The 16,884-nt window shown below is 45.3% G+C and overlaps 1 protein-coding gene across 3 annotated transcripts in view; it reads left to right on the top strand.

Moving 5' to 3' along the window:
* The window catches only part of SHISA6 (shisa family member 6), a 242,096-nt gene extending 226,351 nt beyond the window's left edge, over positions 1–15,745 (top strand). For 2 of the 3 annotated variants that reach the window (XM_089900334.1, XM_089900333.1), the window contains 2 exons: positions 13,381–13,533; positions 15,195–15,745. In XM_089900334.1, the coding sequence (XP_089756460.1) occupies positions 13,381–13,533; positions 15,195–15,745 (704 nt within the window). Of the gene's footprint in view, positions 1–9,574; positions 9,632–13,380; positions 13,534–15,194 lie in introns of all 3 variants that reach the window. The other variant, XM_022595569.3, reaches the window with a different exon arrangement.
* Positions 15,746–16,884: the final 1,139 nt, after the last annotated feature.

Here is a 16,884-nt window from a genome sequence, read left to right as displayed (position 1 = left end):
CTTCAAGACTGCATGGAGCCAGTCTTAGAAACACTGTTCTAGAGGGACCCACAAATACCTGCTTTGATGTGAGCCCCAGGTGGTCTTCACGTGGAATCAGTGTTGCCCCTCGCAACCAAGAAGAGATAGAGGGGACCAATGAGCCCCCACTTACAGCAAAGCCAGCAAAAAGCCTCATGTGGAATTTTCTCTTTATTTCTGAAAATATGTCAGGTTTTAGCAAGAAGTAATTCCCTTTATCTCAGGGTAGAGGAATTTTGGAACCTATTATGCCCTCCTATGAAGTGTCTTCAATACCAAATTACTTTTCCCAGCCAATATTCTAACTATTAAAATGTGTGAATGAGTCTGGACACAGAACTCATTCTCTCTGGATACAAAATGCTCAGCCTAAAATGTATTGGGGATTTTGCTGATACCAAAAGGCTTGAAAACACCTTTGAGCCACCTTGAGTCTAAGGACCCAGCCAGAGCTCCCCTTTCTTCCCTGCCTCCCCCCCAACATCTCTTTGGCTGAGCACCGAGGTCTCCAGGCTGCGAGGGAGACTCCACCAGCCTGGTGGAGAAACAGGAGCAAGGGTGTGATCAGGGAAAGTATCCTAAAACCTGGAGGAGGTAAGCCAAAGCCCAGTGAGAAGGTGAGCAAATCCTCTCCCCATCAAACAGCTGCTAAACTGGACAAAATTGATACAAACAGCCATTTCAGTGCTCTAAAAATTGATCAAAAAGTACCCAACCATCTGAGAAGTGTTTGTGTGTGAAAAACTGCTGAACTTCAGGTAGGAATAGTGAGAGTTTATGACATTCTTGCCTAGGACTTCTCCCAGCCTCCCCGCAGATCAGTCATCACAGAGGTTCTGCCAGGATGGGGCAGGCTATGAGTACTGGCAACTGTGCCAACTGTTGCCAACTGTGCCAACACTCGATTTGGAGTGTTGGGTGACACCCTTGCCCTCTCACCACATTAGAGGAGCATCAATATGATTAATGGCTGACTTCTCATCTGAAGCCATGGAGGCCAGAGACAGTTGGAAATACCTATTTGAAGTGATAAGAGAAAAACTATCAGCCAAGAATTCTATATCCAGCAAGATGAACCTTCCAAAGCAAAGGTGAAATAAAGACATCCTCAGATAAACAAAGACTGAGAAAATTCTCTGATAGCAGACCTGACTTATAAGAAATACTAAAGAAACTTCATGGGCTGAAAGGAAATGGGCACCAGGCAGTAATTCAAATTCACAGGAAGAAATGTAAAACACCAGAAACAATACATATGTGGTTAATGTGAGAGACTCAGCACACATATTTTTCTCATGTCTTAACTTTTTGAAAAGACTTAAAATTTTGTAAATAATTTTAATACTGTAGTATTGGGTATACATATACATAGGTAGATGATAGAAAGATAGATAGATAGATAAATAGATAATATATATGACAATTATAGTACAATAGGGGAGGGCTCATTGGAGCAACATTGGGGAAAGTTTCCATGTTCTACTGGAAATAAGTTAGTTCTAAAGAATGTAATGAGTGAAGATGCATATTGTAATCCCTAGAGCAATCACTAAGAAAATAACTTTTATTTATATTTATTTATTTTAAAAAATTTGTTTATTTTATTTATTATTTATTTTTGGCGTGTGTTGGGTCTTCGTTGCTGTGTGTGGGCTTTCTCTAGTTGTGGTGAGCGGGGTCTACTCTTCATTGCGGTGTGCATGCTTCTCATTGTGGTGGCTTCTCTTGTTGCAGAGCACAGGCCCTAGGGCGTGTGGGCTTCAGTAGCTGTGGCTTGCGGGCTCCAGAGCGCAGGCTCAGTAGTTGTGCGGGCTTAGTGGCTCCATGGCGTGTGGGATCCTCCTGGACCAGGGCTCGAACCCGTGTCCCCTGCATTGGCAGGCAGATTCTTAACCATTGTTGCACCAGGGAAGTCCCAAGAAAATAACTTTTAGATATAATAAAAATGTCAAAGGGGGCTTCCCTAGTGGCGCAGTGGTTGAGAGTCCGCCTGCCGATGCAGGGGACACGGGTTCGTGCCCCGGTCCGGGAGGATCCCACATGTCGCGGAGCGGCTGGGCCCGTGAGCCATGGCCGCTGAGCCTGTGCCTCCGGAGCCTGTGCTCCGCAACGGGAGAGGCCACAACAGTGAGAGGCCCGCGTACCGCAAAAAAAAAAAAAAAAGTCAAAGGAATTAAAATGGTACAATAGAGACATATCATGCTCATGGGATGAAAGAATCAATGGAGTAAACATGACAATTTTCCCCAAATAATATACAGATTTAACAGAATTCCTATCAACATCTTCTCAAGATTTTTTAAGATACAGACAATATTCTAAAATTTATGTGGAAAGGGAAAAATAACACCTAGAATAGCTAAAATAACTTTTAAAAGGAAAAATAAAGTGGGAGTGATCAGTCTACTCAATTTCAACAAATATCATGTGCCCACAATGATCAAGACTGTCTGGTATTGGCAGAGGCATAGACATGTAGATCAATGGAACAGAATAGAAAACCCAGAAATAGACCCACAGAAATATGTTTGACTGACTTTTTGACAAATGTGCAAAAGCAATTAAGTAGAGGAAAGAGAGCCTTTTTAAAAGGCTCTAAAGCAACTGAACATCAGATCTGCAGGCAAAAAAACAAACAACAACAATAAAAAACCCACAACCTAAGTCTCATGCCTTATACAGAAATTAACTCCAAATGGATCATGGACTTAAATGTAAACATAAAACCATAACACATGTCGAAAGAAAGGAGAAAATCTTTGAGACCTAGGGCCAGGAAATGAGTTTTTAGACTTGACAACAAAAGCACAATCCATAAAAAAAAAAAAAAAAAAAAAAAAAACCTGAGAAATTAGACTTCATCAGAATTTAAAGTTTTGTTCTGCAAAATACCATGTTAAAAGGATGACGAGATAGGCTTCAGCCTGGGAGAAAACATTTACAAATCATGTATCCTACAAATAACTATTATCTGGCAGATAAAAAGAATTCTCAAAAATTAACAGGAAAAATGTAAACAATCTGATTAGAAAGTAAGCAAAAGTAATCAAGAGACATTTCACTGAAGAAGATAAACAGATGAAAATTAAGCCCATGAAAACATGTTTAACAACGTTAGCCATTAGGGAAATGCAAACAAAAGCTACAAAGAATATCACTCCATAGCTATCAAGGCTAAAAGTGGCTAAAATAAAAAATATTGACAACACCAAATGCTGGCAAGGATGTGGAGAAACTGGATCACTCATTCATGGCTGGTGGGAACGTAAAATGGTACAGCCACCCTGGTAAACAGTTGGGCAGATTCTTTAAAAATAAATAAATAAATAAACGTGTAGCTACTAAACAATCCAGCAGCTGCACTCCTAAGCGTTTATCCCAGATAAGGGAAGACTTGTCTGGACACAAAAAAGTGCGCATGAATGTTTATAGCAGCTCTATTCATAATATCATAAAACTGAAAACAACCCAGATGTCCTTCAACAGATGAACAGTTAAACTGTGGTACATCCACACCACAGAATATTTGCTACTCTGCAATAAAATGGAATGAACTATTGCTGCATTCCTGGATGATTCTGCAGAGAATTATGCTTGATGAAAAAAATCCAGTCTCAAAATTATATACTGTATGAGTCCATTCATATAACACTCTTGAAATGACAAAATTATAGAAATGATGGATAGGTTAATGGTGACCAGGGGTCAGTAAGGGGGTGGATGGAGAAAGGAAGTGGGTGTGGCTGTAAAAAGGCAACATGAGGGATCATTTCCGCCTCCTGATGGAAATGTTCCATACCTTGACTGTATTGATGTCAATATTCTGGTTTTGATATAGTGCTACAGTTTTGCAAAATGTTACTACTGGGGAAACTGGCTAAAGGATACACAAGAGATCTGTATTGTTTCTTACAGTTGCATGTGAATCTACAATGATCTCAAATTTAAAATTTTAATCTTAGAAAACAATACAATAAAAGCAACACTTATTTTGCTCACACATCTCTGATTTGGGCAGGGTTCAGTGGGTATAGCTCGTCTCTGATCCACTTGTGTTAGCTTGGACATCTACAAGGCTGGGGGTTGGAATCATCTGAAGTCTTTCTCACTCATACATCTGTTGACAGTTGATGCAGTCAGCCTTTGCACATGGCCTGGACTTGCTTACAGTATGGTGGCTGGGATCCAAGACTGAGTGTGTCAAAAGAGAAAGAGCTGTGGAAGGCATGCAGTGTTACTTCTGCTGCATGATGCTCATTGAGGCAGTCAGGAAGGCCCTCCAGTTTCATGGAGAAGAGACCATATCTCATGGGGGAGTGGGAAGGTTTTGGGAGAGCGTGTGGGACTAGAAATATAACTGTCACCATTTTTTGTAAAATATGATGTGCCATACTCTCTAAAGACTGACTTTCTCTCTTCCAAATCTACAAGACTGGCCATAGCTACCTAGTTTACATGTCATAGGTCCAGCCATGCAGAGAGACCAAATCTCTCTCTTTTAATGGTTCCTAATTTCTAGAGAAGGAGCTCCAATTGGCCCATAGGTAAATTTTCGTAAAATTGTACACTCTTGTCAAGAGATAAGCATAAAACAACATGACACAGAAAGGTTACATACAAAAGGATAGGCAAAGTTTATCAGGAGAAGGCAAACAAAGAGAGAGCTGGGTTGGCAATATAAATATCAGATCAAGCCGACTTAAAGGCAAAAAAAAAGTCCTGAAATAGGACAGAAAGTGTTATTTAATGTTGAAAAAGGGTACAAGCCACAAAGAATACATAAGCACCATGAGCTTTTTTTGTGCTGAACAATGTAACTATGAAATACGTAAAACCAATTCTATAACGAATACAAAGAGAAAGTGACAGGAACCCAACAGTGGTGGGAGAGCTGGAGACACCTCCCTCAGTCTTTGACAGATTAAGTAGGCAAAGATTGAGTTAGGATAGAGAGGAACTGAATAATATATTTCATGTATCTGATTTAATAGATATATGTCAACTTATACGCTATGAGAAGAAAATAATACCTTTTCTCTAATAACTCATGAACCATTCACAAAAAATTGATCATATATTGGCCCCAAAAGAAAACCTCAATAAATTCCTCAAAGCAGAAATTGTACAGGCCCTGTTTTCTGACCGCAATACAATAAAATGGCAAAAGTTCAAACCGACAAACCCAAACACTTTGAAAGTTAACAACGCTCTTCTACAGAAGTCTTGGGTCAGAGAGAAAATTAAGGCTGTAATTACAGATCATTTAGGACTTAACAGCAATAAGAACATTGCACATTGATGCTCATGGGATTGTGCCAGAGACAAATTCAGAGCTAAAGACCCGATATTGTGGACAGAAAAGAGTAAAAATAAATTAGAAAAGAAAAACAAACCGAACCAAAGAAAATTAGGAGGCAGGAATTAACAAATCTGAAAGCATAAAATCATGATTTGAAGAGGAAAAAAAACCCTGATGTGTAAAGAGGCAGTTGTTTGAAAAAGAAGACTAACGGGAATAAATTGCTAATCCAGAAAATACTAACACAAGACTGAGAAAAGGAATATAATTTCCTATATAGAGGCTTTTTGAGGGTATGTTACAGTTTTAAGCTAATAAAGTTTCAAATGTTTAATGGATTTAAGAAAAATAGAAATTACAAACTGAAGGTAGAATTAGAAAATGTGGATGAATCAATATGCAAGGAAAATGTTGCCAAGTATGACAGGCAGGATACATAAGGATGTGGGCTCTAGTGCCAGCCTGCCTGGATTTGTATCCCAGCGTCACCTGTTGGGCAAATTATTCAACCTCTCCAAATCTCAGTTTCCTTAATGCTAAATTGGTGATGCTAACAGCATCTGTCTCCCGAAGTTGTTGTACAGTCAGTGAAATAACAAGCCAACCCCCTACCACCCTGCAAACCGAAGGACTCCCCAAAAGATACCAGGCATTTTTATTACTGCCTTCCTTCAAACTTTCAAAGAACAGATCTTTCATATGCTCTATTAATAGTTTCAAGGCATACAGAAGGATGAACACTATGCACTTGATTTTACAAAATCATTATCTTGATACAAAAACCTGCCATGTTAGCACCAAAAAATGCAAATTTTCTTTATGAATACATAGGAATTAAATAAGATATAAGCAAATGGGATCCAGTGTTGTAATGAAAGAATAAGACATAAAAATCAAGTAAGGTATTTCCTACGAATAGATGAATAGTTCAATATGAGGAAATCCATTAACCCACCTCATCACATCAGGCAATTGGCAGTGTGCTCACCAAGAAATGCTGCTTTCAGTTATTTGCTTAAAGAAATAAGACATGGACAAAGAGCTGTGTTCAAGGTTGTTTGGTGTACATTTCTTGAACTTTTAAACAATCCAAATACACATTAATACACATTAATAGGTTAATAGGGGAATGTGTATATATATATATATATATATATATATATATATATATACAATGGACTATTCTATAGAAAAGACTATTGTGAAATCATACAAAAGACTATTTCAAAACATGAAAGTATATTTAAGACATGTTGTCCATTAAGTATACAGGAAACAGATTAAAAGCAGTATATGCTTATTTACATATGTGGAAACTACACCTTTATCTGTGTGTGTGTATGTACATATAGGTATGAACATTTAGGTTGTTTCTTTTGCTACTATAAAAATGCTACAATGAATAACCTTATGCATTTGTTATTTCGTACATGTGTGAGGATCAAATCACCATATTTTTCTCCATTTTAAGCATTGTAATCTGATTCTCACTTGTGCAAAGTGAAAAATGCAAATGGTTATTCATTGCAATATTAAGTGTGAGTGTGTGTGTGTATGTAAACATACACATAGTAATGTATAGGGGGAGGGAAACAAAAGAAAATATAACAAAATGCCACAATGGTTATTTTAAGATGGCTTAATTTTTCACCTCTATACTTTAAATTTTTTTCCTCAATGCCAGTATATGAAAAAAATAAAATGTTAGCAAAATATTTGAAGTAAGTTTCAAATAAAAGGAAAAGCCCTGCACTTGTAAACAAAATATCTAAGTTCAAGACATTTATCCTGTTTGTAAACTCAGCTGTAAACAAAATTATAAGAATTACTTCAAATAAGATATTTAAGGAGTTTTTTGCAGTGTCTGGAAATCGGTAGGTCAATAATATAAATTCAAATGAAAATCATTGCAAAGACTAGTTTAAAAAATGTGAGGGACTTCCCTGGTGGCGCAGTGGTTAAAAATCTGCCTGCCAATGCAGAGGACACGGGTTCGAGCCCTGGTCCAGGAAGATCCCACATGCCGCGGAGCAACTAAGCCTGTGCACCACAACTACTGAGCCTGTGCTCTGGAGCCCGTGAGCCACAACTACTGAGCCCATGTGCCACAACAACTGAAGCCCATGTGCCTAGAGCCCGTGATCTGCAACAAGAGAAGCCACCACAATGAGAAGCCCACACACTGCAACAAAGAGTAGCTCCCACTTGCCGCAACTAGAGAAAGCCCGCGCGCAGCAATGAAGACCCAACACAGTCAAAAAATAAGATTAAATAAATAAGAAAGTGTTTAGTACAGAGCCTGGGCCATAGCTGGTTACCAGGGATTATTAAATGAACCTGAATCATCTCCCTTTCCTGGTGACACCTAGATTCTGAAAAGGAAGATTAGAAGTATTTCTAACTGCCACCATTTAACTTGGGTTCTCTCATTTCTCGCAACTGTTTATCTGATGCTGCCATATTGTTTAAAAACAAACAAAAAATAACAATAACAACAAAGAACAATGACACTGGTTTTCTCTTTGCCTCTGGAGGCCAAGCCGAACAAATCTATCCTTTATCTCCCTTCCTGGATTCTCTCTTCTTGCTTAAATCCAGATCCGGGGTAGAACTGATTCAGCATTTGGCAAATAGTTTTTCCCTGGCTATAACTTAACATTCTGTTTTGGAAAGGGAGAATATCTTCATGTGAGAAATGCTGGCTTACCGCCCAAACCTATACCCCACTGGATAGAGTCCATGACTATTTAAAGACCCTGGTCTGAACCAAAGGAATGATATAAATGATTCCATTGGTATGGGGAATTTTGTCTGGTAGGAGCACACAGGATGATTTGTCTTGGAAATGGCCAGAGACTAGAACTAAGAGAAATGTGAACAAAAAAATACATTGTGGGCCTGGATTTAGGATATGGTCATAGGAAGAGGATTTGGGGATTCACTGGATGGATACGGAGGATGAAGGGAGGGAAATGGTGAATGAGGACTGAAGTTTCGCTTTCCAAGCCCATGGAACGTCAGTACCATGGACAGCGCTTGAGCATCGGGAGAATAAAATGATGAGCTCACTTTGGGACATGATGGTTTGGGCTAAGAGCAGGAATTTCACAGGGATGGCCATAAGCAGTTTAAAATCTAACCCTGAAGACCAGATGGACCTCAAGCTAGAGGTGTAGACTTGAGACCTATCAATTTGGGCAAGAAGGTGGAGCCTAAGTCTTCATGAAGACACCTGAGCCTTATGGAGCACTAGTATTTAGAGAATAAAACAGAAAAAGGGATCTAGTGAAGGAGCTTAAGAATGAGTAGCCAGAAGGTATAATGCCAAAGGTAGGAAAGATGGTTTCATCCAGGAAATGGAAGCAGACCTAGACCTAAGAGGATGGCAGAGCTGTGACCCACGGTTTAAAACTAAAGCTAAGACCTCATGCCTCCTCTTTCCCTTGCTTTAGTTGAAATTAGATGCATGCACCAACAAAACCCAAAAATACAATGTCAAATTGAAGCCATAACACAATGTTGAATTGTGCTTTAGTGGTAAGCCAAACGATTCAGTTTTAGAAGCCCTCAGAATACCTTGAACTCCTGGCTTTAGCAACTATGGCTCTATTAATTTTGTGGCTTGTTCAAACAATGTGGACTTTTGCATTATTAATTAAAATCAATGCTTTTGAAATATCAGGCTGTGTTACTTATAGGCAGGGCAGAGCCTAGAACCCAGGACTCTGGATCCCAGGCAGTGGGCAGTTCACGTCAGCTTGCCACATCTCAGGATGCACCCAGATACCTGTGTATAAAGACCTGGGACAAATCAAAGTCCCATAAAGTGTAAGCACTTTAAGTTACGGCATCCTCTTCCTGTCTAACCATACCTGAACACCCTCCTCCCCAAAAAAGGATCTATTTCCCCTGCCCAGTTCTCTATCTCACATATGTGTACTTGCTAAATGTCCCCTAGTCTCCATCCTTCTCCTCCTCCACCCCAACAAAGCCTCTATTGCTGGTCAGCCAGATCCACAGATGTGGGTGGGTCATCATGGTGACAGAGGAAGCCCTAATGCAGAAGGAGAGAGACAAAAACAGCAGAGGAAGGACCCTGCCCCATTTCTAGGGTAGCCAAAGGTCTGAGCTTTTAAGAAGTGCTTCCTCTGACTCAGAGAAGCATAGTAGAAGTCAAGAGAGGTGCTTCTGTGTTGGAGAGACCATGGAATTCCTGAACTCTTCTGTAAAAAAATTTTTTTCTGTGATTTTCAGGTGATCATCAGTATAACCATCTGATTTTAAGCAGCGCTACCCAGACCCCTACACATGGTGAGAGATGATTGAGAGTGTTCTGCGTTCCGTCCTCATTCCAAGTGGCTCCATCCTAACTACTGATGCCTATTATGGCATCAAACATGGTCACTGGCTCATTGAAGCTAAGGTGCAAGGAGCCAGGTACCCGCCCTCCTCCAGGGCCACAATGCCTCACTCTCACTTTTAGACAATTGTCCCCCTAGTGTCTGTCTCCGATATCAGAGCAATCTTCTGCCATGAAAGGGAAAGAGTAAGCCCCTTTCTTAACGCATTTCACTTGCAATCTTGATCACTTCTTGCAGCCATAAATTCCATGTGTCCACAGCAAGGAGTGAACACTCTCCTTTGCCCAAGGCTACTTGTGGTACCATTTAGTAATGACATGAGATGTGAAAAATTCTATTGATGCTCCCCAAACTAATTAAGATTTAATAAAACTCAAAACCCAACTGGATGACCTGAGCTTTAGCTTCCCAGCAGAGGAAGAACCTGAAAGTTGCAGAGCACAGGCATGGCAACAAATTGCCAAAGGGTTACAAACCCATGTTTCCCTGTTAGGTTTCAACATCCTCCCACCAGATCACAACTTACCATTTGGAACTGCAGTGAACAACTATTTTTTGGTACATGCTCAAAACTTGATAGAACGTGACAGCCACGTAAATTGTGAGCTATCATTATTCTTCTGTCTTTGCTATGAAATAATGAAAACACCATTAAATTTTAGTGAGAGAGAAACTCAAAACAAAGATAAATTCTGCAGCTCACCTGGCAGAGAGACCTACCCCTCTTATCTGCTCTATTTCTGCATTATAATTCGGAGAACAAAAGTGGACTATTTTGATGTCCCCCTCCAGTGCTCAGCTCCTAGTGGAAATATATGATGAAAGCAACAGTTTAATAAGGTGTTTCAGGTTTCAGGCCTAGGAGAAATTAGAACTGGAAGAAATCAGAGAGATCAGTTAAAAGAAGCTGGTATCAGTGGTGATGTGGACAGTGGGGAGAGAAAGAAGGGTTCAGATATGAAAGAAATTGTAGAAAGAATTGGGAAAACTTAGTTACTAACTGCATATGGCTGATGAGAGTCAATTATGAGTACAATGCAAAGCCACGATCAATGAGAAGAATGGAGGGTCTTATTAACACAGTCTAAGGAATCAGGAAAGCAACCAGTGTACTGAGGATGGAGCTGTTGATGGTGAGCCTGGATCTGGACATCGAGAGCCAGATATGACTGTAGGATTTGCAAGAAAAACCACTCAACAGGCAGTTAGAAATGCAGACATGAAGTCTGGAGGGAGATGACAGCTGAAGATGTTTTGGAGTTATGCTTTGGAAGCGGTAACAGAAGCCTTGGGAGTAGGGGCAATCTGTGCAAGAAGGCTGAAAGAGAAAAGCAGAAGGCAGGAGCAGAAAGCCTGGGGGATGCCCATTGGTGATGAAGCAGCAGCAGGGAGAGGAGCCAGAAAAGGCAAACGAGGATGCTCTGCTAGCTCAGTATCATTCTGAAAGAGTAACTATGAGCTGGTTTTCCCCGGAGGAAGCCAACAAAAGCACAGCCCCTGAATACAAAAGGAGGAACCATTCTTCCCTCCTCTTCTTCCTGTCTTCTTTTTCTACCTGGTGCGAGGAGATGAGGGTAGATGAGACCCGATCCCTGTCCTTGAACAGCTCGCAGCCTAGTGGAAGCAGGGTTTTCTCTGCATTCCTCCCTTAGATGTTACACTTTTCCCAGGAGCTGGCAGAGCAGCTCTCAAGAGAAGAGGCAGCCTGTGTCTATTTGATTAGCAAATGAGTATTAATTAGATCCTTATTTTGGGCCAAGCACTATGAAGGCATCAGAAAAATTGGAAAGCAAGACTTCTGCTATCAAGGAGATTGCAATCTTTGGAGATCAGCAAGGCCAGCTCAAGTCAAATGATTAGAGACCACATAGACACTAAACTGGGTGGTATTGACCAGAAGAGCAATAGGGGCTTTAAAGAGGTGATGTTGTCATAGTGAAGAGTCTTGGGGGAAGGGAGAATTTGCATAGAGGAAGAATAAGGAAGGGCATAGCAATAGGAGAGAGAGCATGAACAAGGGCGCAGGGGCGATCATGGTGGAGGGAAAAAGCAAGGAAGGTCTGGCTTTGGCTCAGTGGAAGGTTTTGGAGAACAGTGAGGGGTAAGAGCATCCAGAAATGTTGCATTTGGAAGTGGGTGAGCTGAGTGATGCACTCAGTGGGAGTATAATGCCAACAGGCAGAGGGAAGTTCGTTCTTCTCCAGCATGGCCAAAAGTGAAGAAACCAGAGCTAAGGGGCTGTGGCTATTACCCAGCTCTGGGTAGCAGTGCTCCCGGCTTCCTACCCACTCCACTTCCTGGTATCTGTCCCGATCTGTGTCAGGGAGGCTCTTTCAGTACAGCATGTTCTGATCACTCAGGGATGTAGAGCATCCCCCACCCCCTCACATATGTACTGAGCTGGCGCGAACACCAGCTCATTGGCTGGGCTCCCCTGGCTCCATCCCCAGTGTTGAGGGTACCAGTGAAGGCAGGAAGGGATACAGAAGCCAGGAGTTCCCTGTACTGAGGTTGCCCTTGGATCAAGCCTAGGAGCCTTCTTTGTCCCACGGTTCACAGCACCCTCTTTGCCAAGAGGCATAGGGAGACACAGACCACTGATACATTTGTCCAAAGTTAGAGCCTGCCCTTTCTTGGATGTCCCAAACCAAGAGGATGGAGGGATGATGCAAGAGCCACCCAGCTGCCTCATTTCTGGGAATGGTACCGCTGTTTCCCCAGCAATACCTGTTAACTTCTTGCCGCACTTCAAGTCAGTCAAGCACCAAGGCATGCTTGTCTTCCTGCCTTGGATCTCTATTCCTTTTTGTACCCCATCTTCATGGCCACTCAGCACCCATACCTGCATCTCCTCTTCCCCCGACTCCTGTGTTATTCCTAATCTGGCCCCCAGAGCCCAGCCCAACTCATTCACCTCATTAGTCATTCACCTCACTTCTCTTTGTTCTACCCTTCCATGTCTTCCTCACTTCTTTTCTCCAGGTCTGGCACTGAACAACTCTCCCTTCTCTCTCTTAGACTTTGTAATCTCAGGGGATGGAGGGAGAAAAACAGAATGATGTACTAGGCATTTTGCCCACGTTCTTTCCTCCAGCAGCTTAGAGATGGCTAAGGGGGCTTCAGAGGAAGGAGCAGGAACAAGAGGAAATGGCTTTGTAGCTCACAGTGGCTTGTCAGTTGCAGGGCTTGGAGAAACCAAAGGTGGAAGAGGTGGTGTGAGAGGTGAAATTACCTCGCGCACAGTGTGGGTCGTAGTCTCGGTGGAGCTGGGTCCTGGACCCAGTCCTGTGGTTATGCAGACAAGATGGGTCACTCTACTTCCTTCAAACTCAGATATTTTCTGAGCCTGAGAGCTAGTATGCCTAATGCTATTGGGGAAAGGATAGAACCTTCACACCAAAATAGATGATTTTATGACACCCCTCACCCAGCTCCATCAGGCTTACGTTTTCATCAGACAGCCCAGTGATATACCGGCAGAAAGAGTTTGCCATTCAAGGAAGGGTAACCTGCCATCATGGCCTGTTGGCAACTGAAGCTGAGCACTGAGGGAGGCTGAGTCACCAGCATCACCTGTGTCCTAGCACATGGGGCCAGGAAAGCAGGACGGGGATGAGAGGTGGAACCTGAATGCTTCCTTCCTGCCTGCCCCCCAGCCTTTGTCCCCACTAACGCCATGACCCCTCCCTTCTTTTGCAGAGAAGCCTCGGATGAACAACATCCTGACATCGGCCACCGAGCCCTATGACCTCTCCTTCTCCCGCTCCTTCCAGAACTTGGCCCACCTGCCCCCATCCTACGAGTCCGCAGTGAAGACCCATCCCAGCAAGTACTCATCCCTGAAGAGGCTAAGTAAGTGGGGTTTTCCTGGGGCTGGGGTCTGCCTCTGGGGCCTCCACAACATCTTCCTGTGTCTCACTCTCTTGCTGTGCACCTGAGGGCATGGGAGTGGGGCGTCCCAAGAACAAAGAGCAAGGTGTAGCACAGTAGAAGAGAACAGACAAGTCCCTTGTTTTTGTTCTTTAGAGCGTGAGTCCATCTTCTCTCTCAGTAGGATGGAGGCCATGGGATCCTCGGAGCCACATTCCCATGGGAAGCAGTGCTTCAACTCATGTACCAGGTTAACTACAAGAGAAAGCCTTTCCCCAGCCTCACCCCACACCTGCCTTCTTCGAACCCTGGGCCTTCCTTGCTCTCTATCTGTCTTGGAGTAAAGGCTCTCAATGCCAGAGCTTTCTCTGAGACTCTTCCTAGATACTGGCTGTGGAAGGGCCCATAAACCAGCTCCCTCCCTAACCCCGTTAACACTGTCTTGGGAACCTGAGACTCCCCACTCCACGCACAGACCCCATTTCATGAGTTGAGCCCAGTACATCCCATGGTCCCAGCTCTGCCATTTGAGTCTGGGGAGCTCTAGGGATTGATGGGTTTCAGATGTTACAATGTCAAGAAGGTACATGGCAGGAGAGGTCTTCTCTTCCAGTTTTCCAACCCCTGGACCTTCTGCCTCCATTTCCCAATGAGTCTATTTCGATGACCACCCAGCTACAGGGCCGAGCCTGTGCTTGACAGTACAGGGTAACCTATTGTGATAGAAGTTCAGCCCATGAGTCCATATCAGCCAACGCCAAGGTGGAACAGTGAGTTTCTATGGCTAAAAATGGGAATCCCACATTCAGCAGAGATCTGGAAGGCTGTCTGTAGGAAGCCTCATTCCTGAAATGTGGGGCAAAGAAGGCTTGTGCGTGTCCTGGGTGAGTTCAAGGGTGAGCCTGGGGGGCCTCGTGGACAGAGAGATGGGCGGAGCATCTGAACGAGGTGCACACATGGGATTGTCCGGGCCTGCTCGTGCTGTGGGCACAGGCGAAGCACGCGTAGATTTGATTCTGTGCTTGTGTGGAGGCTGGATGCCCATGTGTTGGCTTCCTAGGCATAGGCTGTTACTCCAGAGAAGGTGTTACTATGTTTCTAAGTTACCAGTAAGCATTTTCACAAGCGCCTCCTGGATGGAGCATTCTGCTTTATTCTAGCAGGAGTCTTGTTCTGCAGCCCAACTTCCTTGGAGAGAGCTTCTGAGCCTCATCAGAAAGCTGCCGGCTGCTCCTTGGGTGTTTCAGCAAGACCCAGGGAGCTGTTCTGTTTCGGGACCATGGCGTGGCAGGAGCAGTACTGGAGCAGGAGTTCAGGGTCATGGGCTTGCCATCTATTCGGCCATGAACTCCCTGGAGACCTCGAGGGAGTCCATTAACCCCGGATACTCAAGGTGGTCCAGGGACGAGGGGCATCAGAATTGCCTGGGAGCTCCTTAGAGATGTGGACTCTCAGACCCACCCCAGAGCTAGGTCAGAATCAGACTCTGCATTTAACAAGACCCCTGGGGTCTGGAGAAGCACAGCCTCTACCTGTGTGGGCTGCAGGATCCTAGTTGGATCCTAGCTGCACTGTCACAGTGTTGCCCCAGCTCACTCCTCTCTCTCTCTCTTTCTTTCTCGAACTCTCTCTCTCCCCTACAGCTGACAAGGAAGCAGACGAATATTACATGAGAAGGCGGCACCTGCCCGACCTGGCCGCCCGTGGCACCCTCCCCCTCAACGTCATCCAGATGTCCCAACAGAAGCCGCTGCCGCGAGAGCGGCCCCGCCGGCCCCTCCGGGCCATGTCTCAGGACAGGGTCCTGTCCCTGGAGCGGGGCCTGCCGGATGAGTTCGGCATGCCCTACGACCGCATCCTGTCGGAAGAGCAGCTGCTCTCCACGGAGCGCCTGCACTCCCAGGACCCGCTGCTGTCCCCGGAGCGGACGGCCTTCCCCGAGCAGTCCCTGTCACGGGCCATCTCGCACACGGATGTCTTTGTGTCCACGCCCGTACTGGACCGCTACCGCATGACCAAGATGCACTCCCATCCCAGTGCGTCCAGTAACTCCTGCGCCACCCTGGGCCACAGCCAGACGGCAGCCAAGCGCCAGGCCTTTGCCTCACGCAGACACAACACCGTGGAACAGCTGCACTACATCCCAGGCCACCACACCTGCTACACAGCCAGCAAGACAGAAGTGACCGTGTGACCGGCAGGGCAAGCAGGCCAGGGGTCGAGAGGGGCCTGGAGCAGAGCTTCCAGCTCTGGATGGCTCCCTTCCCTCGACCCCTCTGTAGGAGCTGGGGGTGCACCGCCTTTGCCCGGAAAGCCATACTCCTGGGACACGGCCGGTGGTCTGGCACAGCGCTCGGACCTGGGATCTAGAGCGATCACCCTCACTCTTCCAGAAGAATCAAAGGGGAGGGAAGAGCGGGGCTAGGCCCCAGTCTCGCCCCCCCCCGCCCCCCCCCCCCCGCCGACTGTCACCAACTCCCTTTCAGTCCCACATCCCCTCTCCCCATCCTGGGGGCTCAGAGACCCTGGCCTGACCCTGGCCCGAAGCTGCCTGGGTTTGAATTGGCCAGTGGGTGCAGTCAAGGGGCTCACCCTGACCGAATAGGCTACTCGGTCTCATTCATTTACTTAAAACCGCATCACAGAAATCTAGTGCCTAAAAACTGCCCGCTCGCTCTCTCAGAGCCAGGGAGCTGCTGTGTCCATAAGCACAATAATGATTCTCTTCTGCCTGCTGGAACTCTCTGGTCCCCACTGGGTGGCCCTTCCTCCGCCGACCCCCTGGGGCCCTGTGCCCCCTCCCCTAAGCCCCGGGACACGGAGGGGTTCCCTTCCTTCAGCTGCCTCTCCACGGGTGGGAACCCCGCCCCATTCCAGCTGGCTACCCCGCCCACAAGTCTCTGCCCCTCCCCCAGCCTTAGATTCCACCCCTGGGTTCGCTGGGGCTTTGCTCTAGTCCTTCCAGAAGAGAGCAGGGACGGGGTGCAGGGACTTTTGCGGTGCCCCCCCCCCCAGCAACCTGGTGAGCTCCACACTTCCTCCAGGCCTCTAGGTCTGAACTGTGACCTGCCACTCTGGCCTGCCTTCCCCTCCCCTGCTTTTCTCCCAAGAGGCGTCTGCCCCTGGCCAGAGAGTGGAGGTGGAGAGGCGACTGTGACGCCCTGGGCCTCAGGGGCTCGCCATTCCCATCGCCCAGGGCTCCCACCACGCACGTCAGGCAGGACAGAGGCTCTAGCTTCTATAGAGGGGCAGCTCAGCCCCAGCCAAGGAGGACCCCAGGTGGCTGTCCTGTACCTTGCCTGCTCCTCTCTCCCCATCACTGCCGCCCTGCTT

This window comes from Delphinapterus leucas, chromosome 19 (genome assembly GCF_059928025.1).
Source record: "Delphinapterus leucas isolate spDelLeu-1000000601 "Yukka" chromosome 19, BTC_Dleu_Yukka2, whole genome shotgun sequence".
NCBI classification, from domain to species: Eukaryota; Metazoa; Chordata; class Mammalia; order Artiodactyla; family Monodontidae; genus Delphinapterus; species Delphinapterus leucas.
Note: the sequence above shows the minus strand (reverse complement) of the source record. Positions and strands in the feature narration are given on the sequence as shown.